This window comes from Ascaphus truei, unplaced genomic scaffold (genome assembly GCF_040206685.1).
Source record: "Ascaphus truei isolate aAscTru1 unplaced genomic scaffold, aAscTru1.hap1 HAP1_SCAFFOLD_356, whole genome shotgun sequence".
NCBI classification, from domain to species: domain Eukaryota; kingdom Metazoa; phylum Chordata; class Amphibia; order Anura; family Ascaphidae; genus Ascaphus; species Ascaphus truei.
This window is the reverse complement of record NW_027456574.1, coordinates 57,837-85,763: the sequence shown is the minus strand read 5'-3', so window position 1 is coordinate 85,763 and position 27,927 is coordinate 57,837. Positions and strand designations below refer to the sequence as shown.

The following is a 27,927-nucleotide window of genomic DNA, read 5'->3' as shown; positions in this document are numbered from 1 at the left end:
TGGGTGTTAAAATGACATACTGAGGGTACGTATTGGATCCCAATGCTAACAGCCGTACAGGCTCAGGATCCTATAATATGTGTGAACTGTCAGAATATACTGATAGTACACTAAATCACAGTCACAGATGGGATCTGTGTAGTGGATGCATACAGGTATAACAGACAAAGTAGCATGTACTGTAGAACACTGAATCAATTGTCCTGATAGATATTCTGATACACAGTTGCCGTTAATGTATGAGGTGTGACGTGTATAGTATATTGACACACCACGTATACACCCAGCCTCCCGTGTAAGTGTAATCCAAATGACTAGAGTCCACACTGTGTGATTGTAAGTAAAGGTATAGGTAAGTATGCACCGTAGCTGTGCTGATGTAGCCTTTAATAACCTCTATGGTGTCTGCAAAGGGTGTGTGCTCAGGATAGTGCACAGCTATGCCGGTAGGTATATGGGGCCAGTAGCATAGATATCGGTTCCTAAGGTAACATAACCCTGTATGGGCACACAGTGTAGCGACTTAGATTACACAAATGATAGTTGAATACAATCTGCAATAGTTCCTGCTAGCCTAGGAAGCTCTGTGTATAGTGAGTGCTGCAGAGATATGTTTCCAGACTCCTCGGTCAGTGCTATACACAGAGTGCAAGAGCCAGGCTAAAATTAGGGCTTCCCTATTGTCTTTATATCAGGGGTGGCCAACTCCAGTCCTCAAGGACCCCAACAGGTCAGGTTTTAATTAAGGATATCCCTGCTTCAGCACAGGTGCCTCAATCAGTGACTCAATCATTGTGATAGAGCTACCTTTTCTGAAGCAGGGATATCCTAAAAACCTGCCCTTTTGGTGGCCCTTAAGAACTAGAGCTGGCCTCCCCTGATTTATTTAATGCATTTCCCCCTCAAAGTGCTTCCCAAAAAGACAGTATACAAATGATTACTGTATTATAGTTGGTGCTCTGTGCAAAGTATACCAATAGACACACTGGGCCTCATGCAGTAAGGCCCGATCCAACATTTTCGGTAAGGGTTGCGGATTGGTGGCTAACAGGCCATTTTTTGGCGATTTGCCCTCGCAGTATTCAGTAAGGGCCGAATCCTTCCGATCCCTGCCGAAGCACTGCGAAAGCAAAGCTGCCGATGACCTGTGGCGATACAGCCTGGCTCCCGATAAGCCTTCCGATAGGCCTTTGGTGCCGATAGATGTTTGCAGCTGAGAGAGACAAGCCGCTCTCTCAGCGCAAACATCGGCAACAAAAAAAGTATTTAAAAACAACTTTTACTCATAGTGTACATGTGCAGGGGGTCTTCGGAGCTGAACCGCGTTGGTTTGAGGTCCGGGGACCCCCTGCCCCCCGAGATACAGGCCCCTTTATGAGGTGCCGGTATCCCTCGGCGTTTAAAGGTCCCGATCACGTGACCGCGACCTGTAAACAAACCAGAGGGATACCGGCACCCCATAAAGGGGCCTGTATCTCGGGGGGCAGGGGGTCCCCGGACCTCAAACCAACGCGGTTCTGCTCCGGAGACCCTCTGCACATGTACAGTATAAATAAAACACACACACATCAATAAAGACTCGTTCCTTACCTTGGCGGCTATGTGCAACGGTAATGAAGCAGCATGAATGTCTTTTTAATTATACTGTACAGTGAGCAGGGGGTCCCCTGAGCTGAACCGCATTGCTTTGTGGAGCAGGGACCCCCTGCTTCCCGAGTTACAGGCCCCAGTATGTGTCATCGGGTGGCAGTGTCGCCGCCATGTTTATAGCGTCCCCGCAATAAACATGGCGTCCACACTGTAACCGATGGCCCAAACCGGGGCCTGTAACTCGGGAGGCATGGGGTCTCTGAGCCACAAATAAATGCGCTTCAGCTCAGGGGGCCTCCTGCTTCCGCACAATATTATTAAAATACATTAATGCTGCTTCATTACCATAGCGGATAGCCGCTAAGGCAATGAAGGGGTTAACGCATAGTAGCATGTTTATTGGGGACAAATGCCCCCAATAAACATAGCAGCAATACACAACATACAGTATAGTAATGGGCAGAATGACTATTATCCACAAATGGATAATAGTGCAGTTGTCCATTTAAAATACATACACAACAATAAAGACATTAAATACATATAGCACTCACCCATGTCCCACTGCCACGATGAAGGCCATCCTCATCTTCATCCTGCCCATGCCCCATCCGCTTCTGCAAAACAAACACAAGAATTACAACATCCAAATTAATGTCCCCTAACCCCTTAATCACCATAGCGGTTATTAACCGCTACAGTTATTAAGGGGTTAAGCCACCATCACCCACATACCCTCCCCCACAAAGCCCCCCAACCACCCTCACCCAATACCCACAGGGGAGTCCTACCAAATACCCTTGGGCCTAATACCCCCTCCCCCAGCACATACAGTACAATAATGTGCCAAATAACTATTATCCACATAGGGATAATACATTATTTGGCCATTATTAAACACATTCAATACCGTTAAAATGTAAAGAAAATTGTACTAACCTCATCAATAAGAAGTCTCCGTCGCCAGCATCATCCTTGGGGTCCGTTGCCAACATTATAAATAGCCACAACATTTGAATATCATTAACATAACACTGAACCCCTTAATCACCTTATCGGGTACTAACCTGAAAGGTAATTAAGGGGTGAAGCCATCCTGCAATGCCTACAACAGTTATGCATAACATCCTCAGTGAAATAAATACCCATTGCCTAACCAAATTCCATTTAATCATTCAATCTGTAGGCTCACATGCCTCATAAAACATTGCATTTACAGTGTATACATGTAGCATAACATGTAAACTGCATGTACACGCTGCAAATCAATGTTAACAATACAATAATGCCACTCAAATCGCCATACATCACAAGAAGTATATTATTTAATCAAATAAACTCACCATCAATGAATTACCACACATCACTTACATCCCTAAACAATTAAAATACCATCCATACCAATTACACAATGAACTAAAGCTATCCTAACAGAGAACAACTTCAAAACATATAAAAAAGTACACCAACAATTACAATATACTAAAGCAAGGCTTTCCATATCTTACTGTACGGCCTGGAAGCCCAAAACTTACATCTGTCTAAAAATAAAATACATTTAGCACACATCAATGCATAGCCACAATGATTAACAATACAGAATAAGAAGCTTTAACAACACTATCATTTCTTACCCTGTATATATATCTGTACACATACATACAGACATACATACAGTGGGAAGAAATGATATGCATTATAAAAAATGAAAACATGAAAAAGCAACAAAAAAAACAGTTACATTAAGAACATTTCTTTATTTAACTTACCATTACTTGCCCCCACCGACTCCCGTTGATCAGCTTACTCACGAACCAATCCACGACACCATCCACGACACCATCCACGACACAATCCAGGAACAAATCCACGAACCAAACCAGGAACCAATCCAAGAACAAGTGCAGGAACCAATCCAGGAACCAAGCCACAAAGAAATCCACGAAACAATCCCCGACACGATCCAGGAACAGGAAACCATAAAAGAAAAAAACATAACAAATTAAACATTAAAATAATAAAACATGACAATCAAGGGTTGTACTAGTTTTATTCTTAGTGAATCTGTATTAAAATACCTTGTTCCGGGGTCTTCTTGACGTCCGGTGCCACGCCCTGGTCTTCAATCTTCAGGAGGAGGTCCGTCCTCCTCGGCGTCTGCCTTCAAAATGAGACGACATAGGTTTTAAAGGCCTATGACGTCACATTTGTCGTCATATGGTTCCCACGGCCCTGATTGGGCCGTGAAAACCATGTGTTTTGGCCGATGTAAAAAAATTTGATGACGTCACTTAAAGGCAATGCCAGCACAGCCAATCAGAATGGCTTTGCTGCTATTGCCTTTAAGAAAACGTCATGAAATGACACATGGCCGGACTCACATGGTAAGCCAGCCAATCAGAGCGTGGGAACTCCATCCCTACTCTGATTGGTTCAAGTACCATGTGAGTCCGGCCATGTGTCATTTCATGACGTTTTCTTGAAGGCAGACGCCGAGGAGGACGGACCTCCTCCTGAAGATTGAAGACCAGGGCGTGGCACCGGACGTCAAGAAGACCCCGGAACAAGGTATTTTAATACAGATTCACTAAGAATAAAACTAGTACAACCCTTGATTGTCATGTTTTATTATTTTAATGTTTAATTTGTTATATTTTTTTCTTTTATGGTTTCCTGTTCCTGGATCGTGTCGGGGATTGTTTCGTGGATTTCTTCGTGGCTTGGTTCCTGGATTGGTTCCTGCACTTGTTCTTGGATTGGTTCCTGGTTTGGTTCGTGGATTTGTTCCTGGATTGTGTCGTGGATGGTGTCGTGGATGGTGTCGTGGATTGGTTCGTGAGTAAGCTGATCAACGGGAGTCGGTGGGGGCAAGTAATGGTAAGTTAAATAAAGAAATGTTCTTAATGTAACTGTTTTTTTTGTTGCTTTTTCATGTTTTCATTTTTTATAATGCATATCATTTCTTCCCACTGTATGTATGTCTGTATGTATGTGTACAGATATATATACAGGGTAAGAAATGATAGTGTTGTTAAAGCTTCTTATTCTGTATTGTTAATCATTGTGGCTATGCATTGATGTGTGCTAAATGTATTTTATTTTTAGACAGATGTAAGTTTTGGGCTTCCAGGCCGTACAGTAGGATATGGAAAGCCTTGCTTTAGTATATTGTAATTGTTGGTGTACTTTTTTATATGTTTTGAAGTTGTTCTCTGTTAGGATAGCTTTAGTTCATTGTGTAATTGGTATGGATGGTATTTTAATTGTTTAGGGATGTAAGTGATGTGTGGTAATTCATTGATGGTGAGTTTATTGGATTAAATAATATACTTCTTGTGATGTATGGCGATTTGAGTGGCATTATTGTATTGTTAACATTGATTTGCAGCGTGTACATGCAGTTTACATGTTATGCTACATGTATACACTGTAAATGCAATGTTTTATGAGGCATGTGAGCCTACAGATTGAATGATTAAATGGAATTTGGTTAGGCAATGGGTATTTATTTCACTGAGGATGTTATGCATAACTGTTGTAGGCATTGCAGGATGGCTTCACCCCTTAATTACCTTTCAGGTTAGTACCCGATAAGGTGATTAAGGGGTTCAGTGTTATGTTAATGATATTCAAATGTTGTGGCTATTTATAATGTTGGCAACGGACCCCAAGGATGATGCTGGCGACGGAGACTTCTTATTGATGAGGTTAGTACAATTTTCTTTACATTTTAACGGTATTGAATGTGTTTAATAATGGCCAAATAATGTATTATCCCTATGTGGATAATAGTTATTTGGCACATTATTGTACTGTATGTGCTGGGGGAGGGGGTATTAGGCCCAAGGGTATTTGGTAGGACTCCCCTGTGGGTATTGGGTGAGGGTGGTTGGGGGGCTTTGTGGGGGAGGGTATGTGGGTGATGGTGGCTTAACCCCTTAATAACTGTAGCGGTTAATAACCGCTATGGTGATTAAGGGGTTAGGGGACATTAATTTGGATGTTGTAATTCTTGTGTTTGTTTTGCAGAAGCGGATGGGGCATGGGCAGGATGAAGATGAGGATGGCCTTCATCGTGGCAGTGGGACATGGGTGAGTGCTATATGTATTTAATGTCTTTATTGTTGTGTATGTATTTTAAATGGACAACTGCACTATTATCCATTTGTGGATAATAGTCATTCTGCCCATTACTATACTGTATGTTAGGGGGGTATAGGTGTTGTTGGGTATATATATATATAATTATTTAATTATTTATTTATTTCGTTATTGTGGGGCTGGGGTGTGTTTTTTTATTATTGTGGGTAGTGGGGGTGTGTGAAGGGGGCATTAGCCCCAACGGTGGTTGTTTAGGGCTTGCGGGTGGGTAGCGGGAGGCCTTAACCCCTTCAGGACCGTAGCGGTATTAACCGCTACGGTCGTGAAGGGGTTAAGTGCCCCCGCATCCCCCCCGCAAGTCCTAAACTCACACCCAGGGCCAAATACCCCCCTCACCCATCCCCGCTACCCACAATAATGCTGGCACGGTGGGTTAACCCCTTCATTGCCTTAGCGGTTAGCCGCTAAGGTAATGAAGTGGCTTTTAAATGCCTTTTTCCTGCCTCGGATGCATGCCGGGGGGCTCCGGTGCTGGTATCAGCTCCGGAGACCCCCAGCATCAATCACAGGCAGGAAAAAGGGCTGATTTTTCCTAAGTGTCGCCCTTGCCGATGCTTCTCCTTCAGCAAGTTGCCAACTTTAGTTGGCGGGCTGGATTGGCCATAAAATCTCCAATCTGGCCTGCCGATCAGCACCGAAAAGCTGATCGGGGCTTACTGAATTCAGGCGGGAAAAAAAAGTCCCGATAAGTGGCTTATTGGCAGCCGGGTGGCGAATTTTTTTTTTTCGGAAGAAAAGTTGCCGATAATTCCCAGTTATCGGGGCTTACTGAATCAGGAGGGCAAAAAACGGCTATAAAATGCCGAAAAAGCCTTATCGGGGCTTACTGCATGAGGCCCACTATCTTCAATTTAATTGTATTATGCTTTATACAGTATACAGTACACAAATAAATACTATATTACAGTACAGTTGTTAACATACAGCTGAACCCCGTCATAACGCGGTCCTCGGGGGCCACCCGTTCAGACCGCGTTATAAATGGGGTCGCGCTAATTTTAAAAAAAAATGGCCGCCGTGATCAGGGACTCCACGCTGCCGAAGGGGGAGAGCTGAGATAACTCTCCCAGAGCCCAGCGTCACAGTGGAAGGCCCCCCTACATCCCCCACTCCCAGCAGCACTTAACCATACCCAGCATCTGCAGCAGTTGATCTGTGCAGAGTACCTGCGAGGAGGAGGAGAGCTCACGGGATGTCAGCTGTTTTTGAGTTCCCGGCAAGGGATCAGCTCCTTTCAATCCTCCCCCACAGCAGCAGAGAAACAGGCAGGGAGAGGGGGCTCTCCCTGAACCCAGCGTCGCAGCGGCAGCAGCCCCCCCCCATAGCAGCACCCACCCTTACAGCAGCACTCCCCCCCCCCCCACAGCAGCAACGGCAGCAGAATCTGCCCCCACAGCAACACAGACAGCAGCACGCACCCCCCCCCCAAACCACAGCAGCACCCCCCCCCCACAGCAGCACAACAACAGCAGTTGATCTGTGCAGAGAAGCTGCGAGGGTGAAGAGAGCTCACGGGATGTCAGCTGTTTTTGAGTTCCCGGCTAGGGATCAGCTCCCTTCAATCCTCCCCCACAGCAGCAGAGATACAGGCAGGAGAGGGGAGGCTCTCCCTGAACCTAGCATCACAGCGGCAGCAACCCCCCCCCCACAGCAGCACCCACCCCTACAGCAGCACCCCCCCCCCACAGCAGCACCCACCCCCCCCACAGCAGCACCCACCCCTACAGCAGCACCCCCCCCCCCACAGCAGCACCCACCCCCCCCACAGCAGCAACGGCAGCAGAATCCCTGAGCCCAGCGTTGCAGTGGCAGGCCCCCCCACACAGCAGCACCCCCCCACAGCAGCAACCCCCTCCCCCACAGCAACAATGACAGCAGAGGGGGGGCTCTCCCTTAGCCCAGCATCACAGTGGCAGGTGCCCCCCCCCAGCCTCGCACTGATCCGCCAGCCCTGCACCATTCCTACCCCCACCCAGCAGTCCCAAAGGTGGGCTGTGACACCAAAGGAAGTGGGGGGGGCTGTGTGTGTGGTGTTGTGTGATGTGTGCTGTGTGCTGGGGCTGTGTGTGCTGTGTGTGCTGTGAGTGTATGCAGTGTTCAGTGAGTGTATGCTGTGAGTGTATGCAGTGTGCTGTGAGTGTGTGCAGTGTGCTGTGTGTGTGCAGTGTGCTGTGAGTGTTTGCAGTGTGTGTGCTGTTGCTGTGAGTGTGTGCAGTGTGCTGTGAGTGTTTGCAGTGTGTGCTGTTGCTGTGAGTGTATGCAGTGTGCTGTGAGTGCTGTGAGTGTTTGCAGTGTGTGCTGTTGCTGTGAGTGTGCAATTTTTATTTTTATTTTTAATTCGGGGTCCATGCTCATACCGCGTTATAAGTGGACCTGCGTTATAGCGTATCGCGCTATAACGGGGTTGAGCTGTATCTTGTTTACTGTATACAAATGACTATATTATAATTATTGATATGATTCTATTATCCAACACACATTATAAAAATACAGAAGTGAAATGTATGCTATTTTAAACTTATTTATATGATGTTTGTATGATGTACAGAAATAAAGTATACAATACAATGTAAGGAATATACCAGGGCGCAAACTTCAAAAATGATTATTTAGTATGCTTGTGACAGGGTCTTATCCCTGTTAACAGGCTTGCCTCTAATCCAGCAGTGTGCTGGTTAATTGCACACCTGCAATCAACCATTCCACCTGCCTAATCACAGCTCTGTGAAAAAGCCTGTTCCCAGAAACAGGGGGGAGATTTTCCTCAGTACACAAGGGAGCTGACAAGAGGAAAGAGGTCTTGAGCAGAAAGGCTGTGCTGAGATCAAGACACCCAAAGACCTATATTCCTGGACACAGGGGACCCAGGAACCTACCAGAGACTGACATGAAGGGCCACCTGCTTTAAGGTATCTCTCTTGAGACTTTGGGGAATAGGGTGGTAATGGGATTATCCCTCCAGCCCTGGAGATATGGACTGGGGAAGTAGGTTAGCCCTTAAACAGGGATAGGCGTTTGTTGTTTTCATATGTTTTGCTGTAATGAAGGAATAGGCGCAATAAAGCCTTATTTTAATTTCACCTTAAAAACGGTCTCCTTTGCATACCTCTGCACACATCTCTTACAATGCTATAACATAAACACATAATAAAACAGCGCATAGGCAAGTGCTACAATTGGAAATGGCAGTGATACATTGTTACCAGACTCCCATAGATACCACCAGATGGATTAAGGTTTCTGGAGAAGAACGCCAAGCTTTAGCAGAGGATTATATGTCCACACATACTGTATATAGATGGCATAGCTGAGTATTATTAACAGTCCCGTTAAATTTGGAGGAAAGAGGCGCAAGTTCAGCCTCCCATGACCCGCACTCACGATCACTCATCGGGGAAGGCACTCACAGTGCGGCAGATGAAGATCAGCTCCGGTAGGAAATGCACCCGCTTCCTGTCCTCCGCAGTGAGATCTACACGTCTCCGTCAGCTGAGCATGGAGGGGTGTGGACAAAATTGCCTGCACTTCCTCAACAGCGGAGATAGAATAGCTCAAGGCAACAGCGTTGCTTGGACAGCCGGCAGCCAAAAAGGCAAGTGATATCTGATACTGCTAACCAGCTATAATAAAGTGATAGAAATGTAGCTTAGAAAATGGTCAAGATGACCAATAAGGAATAGCAAATAATACACAATGTATTCCAATGTGTTTCGTAGCTCATCATCTCCCTGATGAAGTAGCAACAGCTACGAAACGCGTTGGAATAGATTGTGTGCTATTTTCTATTCCTTATTGGTCACATTGGGGGGAAATGATAACATTGACTAAAGGCATTGATCATGCGCATAGACCGGGTAGATGCGTGCGGGCGCCAGCAGGAGGGGGAACGCAATGCGCAAGAAATCAGTGAAAACTAATTTCTTGGCGCGACAGGCAGGTCACGTGAGCGGTTCGCCCAATGAGGGTGAACCAGCTCCGTGACGCCCCTAAGCATGCCCCCCATGGCGCGTCTACCATGGACACAAAATGTACCCGCTTCATGCAGGTGACATCACAGCCTTCTCACGTCTCCGCACGGGCGAAGACTGTACGGCCTTAGTCTGTGTGCATACAACGCAAGCTACCAAAAACTCCTTCACATCTTTGTGGATCTGTGGCCACCAAAAGATCCATTCAAGGAAATCACGTCTTCCTGACTCCCGGGTAACCAGCCGTCTTGGAGTTATGACCCCATTGCAATACCTCACTTCGAAATTGAGGGGGGGACAAATAGTTTGGACGAACGAGTGGATGTTGACTGGGATCCTCTGCCTGAGCCAGTGAAATCTGTTGCAGTAGTGAAGATGAAACTGTAGAGATGATCTGAGAAGATGGAATGATGGTCCCCTGCTTTTAGATCCTGGATGATAAGAGATCACAATGTTGAACCGAGTGAAGAAGAGAGCCCACCTCGCCTGACGCGTCCTGAGTCTCTTTGCTCCTTCAAAGTATTCGATGTTTTTGTGGTCCGTCAGAATTGTTATGGGAGAAGTTGTCCCCTCAAGTAAATGTCTCCATTCTTCTAGAGCCATTTTCATAGCCAGTAGTTCCCGATTTCCAACATCATAATTCCTTCCTGCGGCAGAGTATTTTTTTTTAGAAAAGAAGGCACAGGGGTGGAGTTACCCATGAAAATCCTTCTTTTGAGAAAGAGCAGCTCCGGCTACCAGATCAGATGCGTCCACTTCAAGCACGAAGGGTTTCGTAGGATCTGGATGGATCAGTACAGGTGAGGAAGAAAAGGCGGACTTGAGTGTCTCGAAAGCCAGAAAAGCATCAGAGCGCCATATCTTGGGATTCGCCCTTTTCTTAGTAAGAGCCGTAATAGGTGCAACTACCTTGGAGAAGTTCCCGATGAAACGCCGGTAATAGTTGGCAAACCCAAGAAATCGTTGAGTTGGTTTGAGGCCTGTCGGTAGGGGCCAATCCAGCACTGCCAATACTTTTGCACGATCCATCTCAAATCCAAGGGAAGAGATGAAGTATCCAAGGAAGGAATTTTTCTTCTGTTGAAAATGACACTTCTCCAGCTTTGCAAAAAAGGAGTGAGCCCAAAGTCTTTGGAGTACCTGTCTAACTTGTGCCCGATGTTTGGACAAAGAAACTGGAAAAAATAAGGATATTGTCCAGATATACCAAGTAGATCCCGGAAAATCTCATTGATGAAATGTTGAAATACGGCCAGTTGTATAACCCGAATGGCATGACCAAGTATTCGTAGTGACCGTCACTGGTATTAAAGGCTGTCTTCCACTCATCACCTTTTCTGATCCTAATTAAATTGTAAGCTCCTCCAAGATACAGTTTGAAGATCATAGCCTTGTGTAAGCGGTCGAAAAGTTCAGGGATGAGGGGAAGAGGATACCGATTTTTTTACAGTGATTTTATTTAGGCCTCTATAAATCAATACATGGCCTGAGAGAAGCGTCCTTTGTGGAAATGAAGAAGAAACCTGCAACAGCGGGGGAACTTGATTTGCAAATAAACCCTCGCTGGAGGTTCCCCGAAATGTATTCCCACATTGCCCTGGTTTCTGATTCTGAAAGGGGGTAAGTGCAACCTTGAGGAGGGATGGCTCCTGGGAGCAGATCGATGGCACAATCATAAGGTCGGTATGGTAGTAACTCATTTCCCTGCTTTTTGTCGAATACATCAGCAAAGTCCTGGTAGGGACCTGGAAAGCATGATGAGAAAGTCTCCGTGGGTAGCCAAACCTCGGAGATGGTGCGAGACACCGGCAGACAAGATCCATGGCAATGTTGTCCCCAGGCTGTCACTTGACTGCTTGTCCAATCGATCTTGGGGTTGTGGTGCCGCAACGTGGGAAGACCTACAGTAGGACCATGTAACAGGGACTTATCCCTGTTCAGATCTTGCCTCTTATCCAGCAGTCTGCTGGTTAATTGCTGGTGTGCAATCAACCAACTCCACCTGCCTATTCACAGCTCTGTGAAATAGTGTCATGTGAGACACAGGGAGAGGATTCCTTAGTCTCACAATTGGGGCTGACCCAGGAAGAACAGATGTCTTGAGCTGCAAAGAGACTGCAGGCTGACAGCAAGACAAAGGGGACCAGACCTGTATACCTGGACAGACATTGCCTTAGCACACAAGGGTCCTGACCCAGGAGAGCAGAGCGGCCTTCCCCTACAGCTACAAGAAACAGATAAGACTTTCTTATGGGACTATTATATATCTGTATATATATTTAGGCTGGTAAATAGCTTAGCTAACCACCCAGTTAAAGAGGGCTGGACTTCATGTGTAGATATTCTTCAAAGTGGAGTAGGTTATCTTTTACTTATTTTGAAAGAATTTGGCTGTGTTAAAGAGACAGGCGCAATAAAGCCTAATTTAAGTTTCACTTTAAACGGTCTCCATTGCGTACCTCTGCACACGTCTCTTACATATGGTGTCAGAAGTTGGGATGAGAGGTGGCCCTTGAAGTTCAAAGGAGCCCCGGAGACTGCCTGTGAAAATGTTTGTGCTTTTGCCTGCATACAGTACAGTTCCTGTAAACAGCCTGAGCAACAAAACCAAAGAATCCCATGCAGCAGTGACCAGAATTCTGGCTTCACATCCAGACAGGAAAACTACACTGCACAGAAGACACAATGCCACAGTTGGACTGGGAGACCCACCCATACAAGGGACTGATGCTGTGACCAGAGTTTACCCCACCACTGGTAAAAGAAAAAAATTAAAGAAAAAAAAACCTGGGAATTTAAAATGGCCACCCAGTTGAAGTTAAATACAAACTCTTAGAAAACAAAAGGAGGGTTAGGGAGTGATCACAGGGCCACACTAATTGAGTAAAGTGAGAAGGTAAATAATAATAATGGTAATTGTAAATGTGGGTGCAAACTGTGAACTGAAAAGTGAATCAGGCAAAAAGAGGGGGAAGGGGAACACAAAATGAATGAGTCCCCTAAAGAATTCACTAACTGCACACCTACATATTATAAAATCTAACTTTTAATAAATTTACTTAAAACATATATTACCAAACGTAATGTACTAAATGTTTTAAAAAAAATGAATTAAATATTCAATAACGTGCAACCATGTCAGATGAATGTATGATTGTACAAACCCAAATGTAATATTCCTGGGTTTGACAGGACAGTGGATGCTGCAAGTCAGGGTGTTAACCCCTCTGGAGTATATATGCAGACTGTAGGTAACCGTATCCTACTCAGTGAGCCTTTAACTGGTCACAGACTCAGCAATCCTGCAATGATATATATAGCAGCGAACACCTATGTGTTAAGTGCATATGCTTGAGAAGTGACGCTGATACAAACACAATCAATCCATAATACCCTCAGTATAGTTAGGCTGGAACTCGCAGTGCCATTGACATAGAGTTTCTCAGCAAAGAGGCTCAGATTGTGTATATAACATATATTGTGTATAGCAGGAAAGCAGACTCACTGCCCAGTGAGCCTTTAACCCAAGCATGTCAAACTCAAATGCTAACAAGGGCCAAATAAACAAGGTTTAAGTCTAGGTGGGCCGCAAAAAAAAACAACTTACATTTTCATAGAAACGTAGGTTTATTTCGAAAAGTACTGTGTGTGTGTGTGTGTGTGTGTGTGTGTGTGTGTGTGTGTTGACCTCACTAACCGAACCAAAAAAAAAGTCAGACGTGAATGACTTCTGAACACATTAACCAGTGTCAGGATGCCCCCTCTTAACAATTTCCAAAGCAGCAATCCCACCTGGGATCTTACCTGATCCGCAGTCCCTCAAGGTACTATACTGGAGGGGAGGTGTTCTCCCGTGTGAAACTTGAGTCAGATCTGGAAGAAAGCAGAATAGGTTATTTTGGTGTAGGTATAGTGCAGTTAAGATAAAACAGAGAGAGTGGGTGAGGGTGACAAACAGAGGGTGGGAGAGAGAGGGTGAGAGAGAGAGAAAGAGAGAGAGAGAGAGAGAGGGTGGGAGAGAGAAAGGGTGGGAGAGAGAGAGGGTGGGGGAGAGAGAGAGAGGGTGGGAGAGAGAGAGAGAGGGTGGGAGAGAGAGAGAGAGAGAGGGTGGGAGAGAGAGTGGGAGAGAGAGAGAGGGTGGGGGAGAGAGTGGGAGAGAGAGAGAGAGAGAGGGTGGGGGAGAGGGAGAGAGAGAGGGTGGGGGAGAGGGAGAGAGAGAGGGTGGGAGAGAGGGAGAGAGAGAGGGTGGGAGAGAGGGAGAGAGAGAGGGTGGGAGAGAGGGTGGGAGAGAGGGTGGGAGAGAGAGAGGGTGGAAGAGAGAGAGGGTGGAAGAGAGAGAGGGTGGGAGAGAGAGAGGGTGGGAGAGAGGGAGAGAGGGTGGGAGAGAGAGAGAGAGGGTGGGAGAGAGAGATAGAGGGTGGGAGAGAGAGAGAGAGGGTGGGAGAGAGAGAGAGGGTGGGGGAGAGAGAGGGTGGGGGAGAGAGAGAGAGGGTGGGGGTGGGGGTGGGGGAGATAGAGAGGGTGGGGGTGGGGGAGAGAGAGAGGGTGGGGGTGGGGGAGAGAGAGAGGGTGGGGGTGGGAGAGAGAGAGAGGGTGGGGTTGGGAGAGAGAGAGAGAGAGGGTGGGAGAGAGAGAGAGAGGGTGGGGGAGAGAGAGAGGGTGGTGGAGAGAGAGAGAGGGTGGTGGAGAGAGAGAGAGGGTGGTGGAGAGAGAGAGAGGGTGGTGGAGAGAGAGAGAGGGTGGTGGAGAGAGAGAGAGGGTGGTGGAGAGAGAGAGAGGGTGGTGGAGAGAGAGAGAGGGTGGTGGAGAGAGAGGGTGGTGGAGAGAGAGAGAGGGTGGGAGAGAGAGAGGGTGGGAGAGAGAGAGGGTGGGAGAGAGAGAGAGGGTGGGAGAGAGAGAGGGTGGGAGAGAGAGAGGGTGGTAGAGAGAGAGAGGGTGGGAGAGAGAGGGTGGTTGACTGACTCACCGGGCCTGTTGGCGGCCCTGTCCTCATTCTCTCTCTACTTCCCCCCCATTTTCTCTCACCCTCTCCCATTGTCCTCCCCCTATTCTCTCTCCCTTCCCTCCCCACCCCCATTCGCTCAATCCCCTCTATTCTCTGTCTCCCCACCATCTCCCTTCTCCCCCCCCCATTCGCTCAATCCCCTCTTCTCTCTCCCCCCTCTCCTCTCTCCCCCCCCCCCACACACACACTCTCCCGAATACATATTAAAATAATACCCCCACACTCCCAAATACATATAAAAAATACCCCCACACTCCCGAATACATATAAAAAATACCCCCACACTCCCAAATACATATAAAAAATACCCCCACACTCCCGAATACATATAAAAATAACCCCACGCCCCCAAATACATTTTAAAAATACCCCCACTCCCCCCAATACATTTAAAAAAAAGACCCACCTCCCCAATACATATAAAAAATACCCCCACCTCCCCCCATCATCATGATCTCATCTCGCCAGACTGGCCCCCATGCCCCATCATCGTATTCCCCACCCCCTGCCTCCCATCTTTATGTGCCCAGGCTGGCCCCCATGCCCCATCATCATATTTCCCACCCCCTGCCTCCCATCTTTATCTGCCCAGGCTGGGCCCCATGCCCCATCATCATATTCCCCCCCACATGCCCCATCATCATATTCCCCCCCCCATGCCCCATCATCATATTTCCCCCCCATGCCCCATCATCATATTTCCCCCCCCCCCCATGCCCCATCATCATATTCCCCCCCCATGCCCCATCATCATATTCCCCCCAACCCATGCCCCATCATCATATTCCCCCCCACCCATGCCCCATCATCATATTCCCCCCCCCATGCCCCATCATCATATCCCCCCCATGCCCCATCATCATATTCCCCCCCCATGCCCCATCATCATATTCCCCCCCCATGTCCCATCATCATATTCTCCCCCCCCATGATCATATTCCCCCCCCATGCCCCATGATCATATCCCCCCCCCATGCCCCATGATCATACCCCCCCCATGCCCCATCATCATATCCCCCCCCATGCCCCATCATCATATCCCCCCCCATGCCCCATCATCATACCCCCCCATGCCCCATCATCCTCTCCCCCCCACATGCCCCATCATCCTCTCCCCCCCCCCATGCCCCATCATCCTCTCCCCCCCATGCCCCATCATCCTCCCCCCCCCATGTCCCATCATCCTCTCGGCCTCTCTCCCCCCCCCCTTGTCCTTACCTTATTCCAGGCAGGAGGCAGTCTCACAGACGTCTTTTGCAGCTATCTCAGCTGTTGGCTCCGCCCCCGCTGTCCTCCCACACACGGCATGTGTGCAGGATGACTGCGCCCGGCCACCGTCCGACTGCAGTCCCAGCAGGCCAGCTTTTCCTTCCCTGGAAAAGGTCTGTGAGTGGGATCTGGGGGGGACGGGAACACACACACGGACACACACACACACGGACACACACACACACGGACACACACACACGGACACACACACACACGGACACACACACACACGGACACACACACACACACACACACACACCCCCATTCAAGGAGAATGCAGTATCTCCGCCAGAGTTATGAATCCGCCCCCGTGTCCTCCCACACACGGCACGAGTGCAGATTGACTGCACCCGGCCACCGTACGCCTCCAGCCCCTGCAGGACAGATTTTACTTCCGCCCATGCTGCTCGCTTCCCCCACACCCGCGCTCGCTTCTCCCGCGGCCAAAACTTTTAACCGCCGCCCACGCGCTCGCCGACACACATGACCGCCGTGCTGGTTGTGAGCGGGCCGCAAAAATATCCGTTGCGGGCTGCATGCGGCCCGCGGGCCGCATGTTTGACATGCCTGCTTTAACCGGTCACAGACTCAGCAATCCTGCAATGATATAACGCGCAGTTGTGTCAGTCTCCTACTTGGAGCTGTTTTAATGTAGTGCCTTAAGTCTCCTGGTTTTATCTATGCAGACGGCATTAGCTTGATAAATACAACAACAGGCAGTGAGTCTGCTTTCCTGCTATACACATTACATGATATATACACAATCTGAGCCTCTTTGCTGAGAAACTCTATGTCAATGGCACCGCGAGTTCCAGCCTAACTATACTGAGGGTATTGTGGATTGATTGTGTTTGTATCAGCGTCACTTCTCAAGCATATGCACTTAACACATAGGTGTTCGCTGCTATATATATCATTGCAGGATTGCTGAGTCTGTGACCAGTTAAAGGCTCACTGAGTAGGATACGGTTACCTACAGTCTGCATATATACTCCAGAGGGGTTAACACCCTGACTTGCAGCATCCACTGTCCTGTCAAACCCAGGAATATTACATTTGGGTTTGTACAATCATACATTCATCTGACATGGTTGCACGTTATTGAATATTTAATTCATTTTTTTAAAAACATTTAGTACATTACGTTTGGTAATATATGTTTTAAGTAAATTTATTTAAAGTTAGATTTTATAATATGTAGGTGTGCAGTTAGTGAATTCTTTAGGGGACTCATTCATTTTGTGTTCCCCTTCCCCCTCTTTTTGCCAAATACAAACTCTGCAAGAATGGGTAAGAAAACGTGTTCCTGTTGTAAAGAGCCCAGCCACATGGAGCAATGTCCCTTCAGGCCTTATTCAGACAATGAGGATGGCCCCAACGTGACCCCAGAAAAAGGGCAGCAGCCAGAGGACTATTGTTTTCAACAAGCCAAGGAACTGCAGCAGCAAGCACTGCGCTGTGGACCCAAGGAAGATGCTGAAGTTTTACTTAGCAAGTGCACATTCAATATCACTGATGAGAAAAAATGTGTGCACGGTACTGCTGATGTTGTAACACGACCAAAGTAAAGAAGAAAAAGAAAAAGGCTACAGAGATGCCTGTGAGAGCTACGAACTCTACAAGCAAAGTCCGCCCACCTGTAGGACTACCACAATTTGGGTTTCTAGCGAATACAGTGACAACAGCTGCAATAGCGCCTCCTGAGGTCAGGAAGAAAAATACACCTGATAGCCCCAAAATGGAGGACAAGATCTGGCGTTCCTGTAATGAACCCTACCCCACGGGAGAGTGGTGCTTCCGGTCTGATAAGGAGGAAGACATCTCTTATATGGAACCCAAACTGAGTCACACCCACAAAACACCCCAAAAATGGTGGGGGTGCCTGAACTCGGTACATACCGAAAAGTCCACTCTCTATGATGACAAATGTGATCGGCAGGAGCAAGAGCGAGAGCAGCAGATCTCTGAATATTTACGCCACCTCACGCAACTGCAAGGTAAATATGGCGGATACAGTGAAGCTGCTGAAGTTTCAAATAAAGATGGAGACCTCAGTATCCCTGGTGGGACGGAGTCGTCTTAAACAAAAAGGTGGAAAAAGAAAACAGGGTCTTCACTTACCGTGGACGGAACAGACACGTATGCAGATACCGTGTAGAAAAAGGGGGTCCGAGATGCCCTGCAGCCTAGAGAAAATTGAGAATTTGTCCTGCGAATGACCGAATATCCAGAGGGCCCAAGGCAGGAGTCGGGTACCCCAAAGAAGTGTCTGTCCGGTGCCAACAGTGAGGAACCCTCAACCAACCATACCAAGGAAGTGGAGCCGGAACCAGTGAGTGGCGATCCCTTGACCAGCCCTGAAGCTGTCCAGCAAACTGCCAGGCATGACTGTGATATGTTCCATGAACAATTGAAACTGAAGAAAGATGATTTACGCGAGCTACAGAAAAATAATGTTGAGGTACAGAAGAATGTGCTCACAATTTACTCTTTGGCCAGGACCGAATTGGACGATCTCAAGACTGAGCTAGATACTGCAAACGCTACTAATACCGCCATGGTGGAAAAACAGAGCAAGTCTGACCGAATGATTGCTAATCTGAAGCAGAAGTATGAGGAGGAACTGAAGGAGATTAGTCTTTCAGCAAGAGATTCGCAAGTGCCATAGAGAGGTAAAAGTCTCTCAGAATGAGGTTCACACACTCCGCATAGAACTGAATGCCTCACACCAGGAGGTCAACAATGTCCAGACAGAGGTGGACGTATCCCAGAAGGAGGTTCATACTCTCCACATAGCACTGGATGCCTCACACCAAGAGATCAGCAGTTGCCACACAGAACTGGAAGTCTCTAGAAAGGAACTTCATAGTCTCGCTGAGGAGCTGGACATCTCTCAAAAAACTATCCTCAGTCTTAATATGGTTCTCAAAGTCTCTCAGTAGAAGCTTCAGATCCTCAACCTAGAGATGGAAGACGCACACCAGGAGACCGGGAGTCTCAAAGCAGAAGTGAAGAAGTATTTCGATATGAAACGCGTAGGAGAGGGCGCGTTCCTGTATTCTCTTAATCCATTGAGATATTTCCCAATTGCACTGCTGTGTTTGGGACTTTTTGCCGGTTCAGTACTACTCAGCGCGGCGCGACTCGGACGTTAGAGAGACGCCACTTGATGACGTCATACGCTTACGTGGACTAACCCGGAACTGATCAGGAGATCACCTCCTCTGAACTAACGGCGGTGACATCCCCAGGGCTAAAGAAGGAATTTTGATCACGAGCTGGTCTCTTCGATCCTGGGCCCCTGCCATCAAAGGAAGGATATCCAAGTCCTGTACCGCGTTCGTGACCTGCTGTCTGCTGATGGGTAACATGTCCCTAACATGTCATGCTGTGTAAATTTTATTTTGATGTACGTGCAATACTCACCTTTTGTCTATAAATTGATTTTTAAATATACTACACAATGAGGTTTTTTTGCGCTGTTTTTTCTTTTGTTTTGTACTAGTTTGGAGTGCTGAGCCATCCCACAAGAACAGCTGCATAAACCTCATCCTAATCAGGTTGTTTTTATTTTTATACAAGGGTCACAATATCACCAATTACTTTATTACCACTTATGAGCGCAGATTATTTTTTTCCACCTTCTTCAGGCCACTCCTCTGTCACTCCCCTTCCCCTGATTGGTCCAAGCCCCCTATTTAGTCCCCCATCACAATTTCCTCTTTGCTCTGCATAACTTCTGTACCTTGGTGCTGTCTGCTGTTGCCTGGCCTCTCTTGTCTTACGGTGTCCGTTCCTGTCCCTGGAAATACTGCAGACCTACCCTTTGGACTTTGCTTTGGACTTTCTACGCTGCAGACTTCTACAACCCATGGACACGGCTCATGGACAATCAACTACGCTGCTCTCTCCAATCCACGACCATTGGCTTACGAACTTTACCCTTCTTCGCCAGAGCTGTCAAGTACGGTATCATTTCTATTTTTGTTTACCCGGACCATCTACGCTACTTCCACACTCCGCCGTGCCCCCATTTCCTGTTAGGTGTGTGGTATTACTCCTTTCCACCTCAGTCCCAGGCTTTCGTCTGGCTTGTGGGCAGGCCGAGCGTTACAACACATAGTTGACAGGTGACAGCTGGAAACCTTTTTTTTTTACATGCAAGCTTGCTGGTATCTGTACGTGAAATCTTGCTCAGGCTGCAGGTATTAAGGCGGGGACAGATAGCAAGGGTTGCCGGTCACCAGGTTTTCACTGACGGTCGGACCGTTACTGTAAGCCGGTGCTGGCGCTGGCGCCAGAGCTGTGCCATTTCTGGCCTGGGACTGACGAATCTTAGTTGGTTTTACCATGACCTTTCGCCTTTTGAAGTCTCCATGATCAAAGATACTGGAAACATCTGGCACAACACACCAATACCTTCCTCTAACTCCGGGTGCAGGATCAATACGAAAAAAACACGTATCGATACATAACTTTTTCCTTATTGCACGCTTCCACACATGAGCATCCGGTGAAAATTTGTCAAATACATAATTTTCGATAAAATATTGATAAATTTGACCAACTGTGGCCATCATATCGTCTGCTGCATTAATTGCGGACCATATTAAATAAGCGTATGTTATTTCGGGATTTTTGAACACGTACTGCGGCGGTGTACTCATCTCGGAGCTGTCTAAACAATAGAACACCAGACACTGTGCATTGAGTTTTTAATATGAAACGCCTACATTGATACAGTATTGTAACTTCTTATGTTCCAAGGTCAATTCACAATGGACCACTGTGGTATTTTTTAAGCACCTGCAAGTCGACACGTTACTGTAGCACATGTACTGTACACTGTGGTGTACACATTAGAATTCATTACAATTCATGAATATCTGCCACCTGGCGGATACGCGAAGAATTGCACCCAATTAAATCCGAACCATTATTATTATTAAACAAATCAACCGCGGGTGCTGGGCGGCATGAATGCAGCATGAATACGGCATGAATACGGCATGAACGCGGTGAAGAGCATGGAATTCTGAAAATGCACCCGCTACACCCCCGAAAAGTGTTAAAATAAAAGCTGCCGCGGCTATGTATATATATATATATTTATATGTATTGTGACATAGTCCAAAGATGTTAGGCAGCTTTCTGCCCCATTTTAGAGCAGAAAGTGCAGGAATAGTTACAAATGATCCGTTCCACAGCTTCCCATTAACTCAGGCAGCTGGATGGAAAATCCAGACCACAGATTACCATGGCTCTAGTTCTCCCTCACCTGCTCTTCTAATCACATACACAGGTATTTAGAGCAGAGAGGTTTTGCATTTCTCTCTCTCTCTCCTTGGAGCCTGGAGGCTGGGGGTATCGCTGCTCCCCTGCATCCAGTATCGGGGTTGACGGCCCTCCACGTATCACAGTACCAGAGGATTTGCCTGGACTCCACGAACAGATAAGACAAAACAAATGGTTACTGCTGTTGCTAAAAGACTGTGCTGTATCTTGTGTCCCTAAATGAAAGAGCATTGTTTTAAGCTGGGGAACCAGTTTAGTTGGCCAGCAGCAGTTAGAGAGACTAATTCTGATGTGTAGTTAGATCCCTGAAAGGGATAGGATTTTGCTTATATGATTTTGGTTTTATTTCTTGAAATAACAGTGTGGGAAATATTGTAACACTGAAATATGTGAACTGCTGAATGAAAGTATCTGAGTACCTCTAACCTTCACATGTTAAAGCTGCAGTACCTTACTTGGATGAAAATAAAGCAGGCAGAAGCCTGAGTTAAGCAGCATAATACTTTGCATGATCCTGTTTGTTGTATAATTAACCCTAGAAGACTGTGTCGGGAAGAACCCAGACAGACGTCAGCACTACAAAAGAGGGGCGTTTGTCACATATGGTGGAGAATGCGGGCAGACACTAAAGTCTGTGGGTTTGCAAATAAATGCGGGGGTTTAAAATGGCCGCCCAGCTAAAGTAAAATACAGAGGCTATGAGTGAAGTCTGTTCCACTGTGTATATCAGTTGTGCTTCTAGCATACACAGAGAATGTGCGAAGTGTGGATGCAATAGCACCCTGAACCCAAACAGAAAACCAAAATGTTTTGCTGAAGAAAAATTTTTTTTTGCATCTAGCAAGTGCTGTTTGTAAAGCTAATGCCTTTTGCTGAAGTGAGTGAAATTGCAGCTAGCAATTGTCCCTACCGGGTTTTTAAAATGGCCGACTTGAAATGTTTGTTTTGTAATGTACATAATCATGCAAAACAGTGTCCCTTCAGGCCATACGATGATGATGATGATGATGATGATGATAATGACGATTCGTTTGTGGCCCCTGGAGGAGAGCCATACCTACAGGTGAATTTGGTGTGCTGGACCTGTCGTGAAGTGGGTCACATGGAAGATGTGTGCCCCAAAATTTTCAAAGACAAACAGCTGCAAAAGCAAGCAATGCCCTGTGAGTGCAAGCAAGATGTGGAAGCTGATACCAGTGAGTGTGTGCCCAGTACCACTGATACACTGGCGACACACTTTATTCGAGCTCGGCTAGTCCCACGAATTCGGGTATACCCGGGTGTATTGAGGTTTGTGACTGTTTTCTGCCCGAGTGCATTGAGGTATTTTCCGGCAGGGATTGAAGCATTTTATTCCCGTTGGCTGCAATACTGCACAGTACATATATATATACTGCATTACAATTCATGAATTTATGCCATCTGGTAGACACGCGAAGCATTGCAGCCTATTAAATCCTAATCATTATCATTTAACAGATCAGCCGCCCATCAGCCAGGCATGAACCCAGGCTGGGAAGGCAAATGCAACGGGGCTTGTCAGAGGTGAGGAGCGGCGCATTCCAGGTATCTGCCAGGTACATACCGGGTATTTGCTCGAATAAAGTGTGTCGGTGCAGTATCTCTGGGGCTAATAAAGCAAAAAGAAAGAAAAAGAAAACTGTTCCTCAAGTCACAGGGGAAGTGACCGAGCCACTTGAACCTGCGCTGTCAGGACATGCGTCAGAAAGGCGCCAAGATGTGCTGCAGACCGGAGGGACCGGCAGAATTGTCACGGGAACAGTGGCAAAGGAAAAGGAGGAGCAGAGGGAAGCTGAATCCTTGAACCAGGATAAAGAGGCTTTGATTTCTGCACTCCAAGCTGCCCGCCATGATTATGAAGTCCTGTGGCAGAATTTGGGGAAGGAGCGAGAATGTTATAAGAAGGTGCAAGAAGCGAACGCCGAGTTACAGAGGTGTATACTTCCAGTTTTACAAGAGCACGAGACTTTGAAGAAAACAGAGTCTCTCTTACGGAGTGAGCTGGAAGAGGTGACGACTAGTCTGAAAAAGGCCAACACCGTAATTGCCACCATAGAGGAAAAACAGATTAAGTCTGACAAATCGATTGCTATCCTAAAACAGAAATACGGGAAGGCTCTGCAAGAGGTTCACACGCTCAGCACAGAGGTGCAAAACTCACTCCTGGAGGGCCACGGTCTGAACACAGAGCTGGGAATATTGAAAGAAACCTATGAGAATGCCCTGAGTAATTTAGAGACTGTAAAAGAGAGAATGTAAGTCTGACACAGAAAAATTCAGACTTGACTGACCAGATCAGTGAAGGTGATGAGAAGCTTCACCAAGCAGAAAAAGTGGAGAAGCAATTGATCCAGGACAAGTTAGAAATGCAGGAAGCACTGCAGAATACAGAATCAGCGGCGATCCAGGCGACACAAACTGCAGAGCTCCAAAAAATGGAGGCGCTGATGCAAACCCAGAGCAAGCACCAGATAGAGGTGAAGACCCTGAGGGAGGTCTGGCACGATCAGGTTGAAGAGCTGCAGAAGCAGATGGCTGAGCGCGAGATACAGTGCGCCAAGAGAGAGGAGATCTCCGTCCGTCAGGTGGTCTGCCTGACATTGCACTATGAAAGCGAGATGGCCGATATCTACAAGCAGCTGGACCAAACGGCAAATGAGGGGGCCCGGCTGCAGCTGGAGCTGGACAAGACCCAGAAGGAGCACCTGCAGCTGCAGGTCAAGAATAGAGAAAATGAAACAGAGTTAAACCTCGCTCTGAAACAAATGACGGACATGGGAGAAGCGGCTAAAGTGGTTCAGTCGGGCTATCAATCCTACCTCCTAACCAAGCAAGCTGTACGTTCCTATACGTGTATCTTCAATGCTGTTGCAATATTACGATTTGCTATAAAGATGAAGTTGGAGAAAGAGATTCCAAGGCTAAAAGAGACACAGTCACAAAAGGAGACCAGGGAACGTAAACTCAATGCCCTCACTGATGACAAAGAGGAAGGAGAAAGAATTGACTTTGATTGTGCTGCTGTTATTCCAGAAACAGATAGGCACCCTCCTGAGAATATTCTCCCTGATCTGGGATTCAAAAATCCAGATCCTCAATTTCATTTACGTTGTCCAGAAGATTATCAAACCAGTGGACACACCCAGGACACCACAGAAGATGTTTTAGCCAAGTGGGTGGCAGTTCCTGAAAACACAAACTTGTTGACAGATCCTGATGACGTGGTTAATATGGACTACGTTTGTACAGAGGCAACTAGGTCTCCAAAACCCAAAGGCCTGGTAATGGCCACAAAAGGGAAATCAAAGATTGAAAAGAAAAAACAACGAAGGTTAACACGGCGCCTGAATAGTTCCATATCTCACCAATCTGGACCACACTGTGGAGCCAAGGAGAATCCGGTCCAAGGGTCTCATCAGAAGCTAAAGAAACAGTCCAGTCATTTGCAGGTTGCAGCGGACTATGAAATAAAGTCAAAGGATGCAATAGACTGGAAGTCAAAAAAAAAAAAAAAAAAAATGTTTGGGGGAACTGACCGATTTATTTTTTTTATTACACGTGTGGACTATGTCACGGACACTTAACTTTGCAAATAAGCATTTTTGTCAATATTACAATGTTATATTGGTTCTCTGTGTTGAAAATGTAGCTAAACTACAAATTAATATACAGGGTTGATGGCCCTTAAGATTACAAGGCTGTAGTATAAGAAAAAAAAAAAAAATATTGGTTGCTTACAATATGGAAAAAAAAAAAAATGCCCTTTTCGGTTGGTAAATTTATAATGAGGTTCATATTCTAGAGTAGAAAAACCCAGGGAGGTAATAGAAATTGTCTGGTTTTGTGAATATATTTAGCAGATCCTGGGTTGCAAGAATGTGTGCTAGACATTTATTTTTCAAAATAGTTCCCTAATAGAGAGCAACAAAAAAATATGTTTGCCAAGTATAGTCTCTTATGACGAAACCTATTGTCCATAATTGCCGTGGAAAAAGTTCATATTCGTGTCATGTGAATACTTAATGTTGTACTGAGGAGTTAGCTCAAGTATTTCAGGTAGGACGCTCACCCCAGTGAGGTCCATGGCCGCTCACCCCAGTAGGTGTGAGCTGGGGAGGGGGATATGTGACATACAGTAGTCCAAAGATGTTAGGCAGCTTTCTGCCCCATTTTAGAGCAGAAAGTGCAGGAATAGTTAAAAATGATCCGTTCCACAGCTTCCCATTAACTCAGGCAGCTGGATGGAAAATCCAGACCACAGATTACAATGGCTCTAGTTCTCCCTCACCTGCTCTTCTAATCACATGCACAGGTATTTAGAGCAGAGAGGTTTTGCCTTTCTCTCTCTCTCTCCTTGGAGCCTGGAGGCTGGGGGTATCGCTGCTCCCCTGCATCCAGTATCGGGGTTGACGGCCCTCCACGTATCACAGTACCAGAGGATTTGCCTGGACTCCACGAACAGATAAGACAAAACAAATGGTTACTGCTGTTGCTAAAAGACTGTGCTGTATCTTGTGTCCCTAAATGAAAGAGCATTGTTTTAAGCTGGGGAACCAGTTTAGTTGGCCAGCAGCTGTTAGAGAGACTAATTCTGATGTGTAGTTAGATCCCTGAAAAGGATAGGATTTTGCTTATATGATTTTGGTTTTATTTCTTGAAATAACAGTGTGGGAAATATTGTAACACTGAAATATGTGAACTGCTGAATGAAAGTATCTGAGTACCTCTAACCTTCACATGTTAAAGCTGCAGTACCTTACTTGGATGAAAATAAAGCAGGCAGAAGCCTGAGTTAAGCAGCATAATACTTTGCATGATCCTGTTTGTTGTATAATTAACCCTAGAAGACTGTGTCGGGAAGAACCCAGACAGACGTCAGCACTACAAAAGAGGGGCGTTTGTCACAGTATATATATGTAATATATATATATATATATATATATATATATATATATATATATATATATAAAAAGAAAAAAAGCGCAATCCTGTATAGCTACAAAAATCTGGATAATTTATTAAGCAGAAAAGGCTGGGTTGCTGGACAGACAGATACAAACAAACACAATAATGCAAAGTATCACAATATATGACAATAAAACAATTCAAAAGATATCATGTGGAGGAGAAAAAATTATGAAGTGAATCCAAAACATGTCTAATAGATTTATTATGAGGAACTGATAGTTGTAGTAGATGAAATATCACTTAGTATGGTAGTCAGTGACTATAGCAACAATAGGGGAGTGGAGAAAAGCCGTATGAGAATCAAGGTGGATATTGAGATAGTATTGGTAGGCTGATGGGTGTGTTCTGTTAGATGGAATAATTAATGTCAGCAAATTAAGCAGCAAGGGGTAAAGGAACGGTCTCACCAAATAGTGTATCCGCGATGACCCCAAGGGGTCTCCATGTCCCTCCGTCAGCTACACCAACGATGCCACGCTGGAGATATCACGCGATGCTGATCCGGGTAACACTGGAGACACTGTTTAACTTCCTATCAACCAACCTCCACAGCAGCTGTGATTCTTCCGTTAGGAAAGTTTAGCACCAGGTAAAGTTACTTCTGGTGTATAAACTAGATGCCAGACTCAGCCCCTCAAGCAATTGCAGCCTTTCACTTTGTTGCGCCGGTATGGACTTGAATATTACTCTCACTCCTCTCACGTTGCTCAGCACTCCTCCCACAATCAGCTGTTGGACATGGATGACGTAGACCCACGCGTTTCATCAGCTGTTGCGCCGACTTCTTCAAGGGTGTGTGACAATAGTATAGTTAAACCTACCTGCACAATTGCCACTATACATCTTCCTGAACACCTGTTGCCATTTTACCGCCACTTTGAGGCAGTGAGATAAGGATTTAAGGGGATATATATTTAAATATGTGTGTATATAATAGATACTCCCAAAAAATCGTGGCACTTGTTAACCGATTGTGTGCCCATTCGCACACACATTCATGTGACCACTCTCCAAAGTGGTCATGTGATCGCACCTTCACTGATGATGGACCGGAAGAGGAGGAATTTTTGGGACGCAGCTACTATGTCTGTAACAAAATGGCTTTTCCTCTCTTTGTTTTTCATGAGTGTCCAGCTGTAGCTTTTGTACATTTTTTCATTATCACCATGGTCCGTTTGTACTGGACCGAAATGTTGTTATTTTGTACAGTAAATTCAGTTTTTCACACTTATTGAATCCATGTGCTGTTTCCATTTGTTCAGAGACTACATGTGCACATGTTATGAAAATAAATTTAAAAAAATACTTCTCCCAAACCAGGTCGTATGAAGAACGACTCAGTACTCCAAGAATATCAATCAAAAAGATTTATAATGAACAAACATCATATCCAATGTTTCGGTTCACTAAAGATGGTGGCTGCTGCAGTAACTTCATAAGCAGAGTTGTCACTTACTGCTCTACTTTTTTAAGTCATGCCCCCTAATAGCGCAATGCAAGGAATTAGGGACACAACTTTCAGAAACAGTGTCATTAATGACAACTCTGCTTCTGAATAGATTCTGCAGCACTGGCAGACATTAACTATACAAAACACCTCCAACCTACAAGTTGTTTTTTTGAGCCATGTGTGCGTGCGCATGCGCAGAG

The 27,927-nt window shown here is 46.1% G+C and overlaps 2 protein-coding genes across 5 annotated transcripts in view; both read left to right on the top strand.

Moving 5' to 3' along the window:
- LOC142483682 (cytochrome P450 2A4-like) overlaps positions 1 to 27,927 on the top strand; it is a 108,156-nt gene that overhangs the window by 45,581 nt on the left and 34,648 nt on the right. For 3 of the 4 annotated variants that reach the window (XM_075583702.1, XM_075583700.1, XM_075583699.1), the window contains one exon: positions 5,620 to 5,682. The exons of the other annotated variant lie outside the window; for it this stretch is intronic. In XM_075583702.1, the coding sequence (XP_075439817.1) occupies positions 5,620 to 5,682 (63 nt within the window). The remainder of the gene's footprint in view (positions 1 to 5,619; positions 5,683 to 27,927) is intronic. 4 annotated transcript variants of the gene reach the window in all.
- On the top strand, positions 21,311 to 27,070 carry LOC142483683 (uncharacterized). Its single transcript, XM_075583703.1, has 2 exons — positions 21,311 to 26,866; positions 26,989 to 27,070. Exon 1 carries the CDS (start codon positions 23,676 to 23,678, stop codon positions 24,891 to 24,893), a length of 1,218 nt encoding a protein of 405 aa, XP_075439818.1. The 5' UTR covers positions 21,311 to 23,675; the 3' UTR covers positions 24,894 to 26,866; positions 26,989 to 27,070.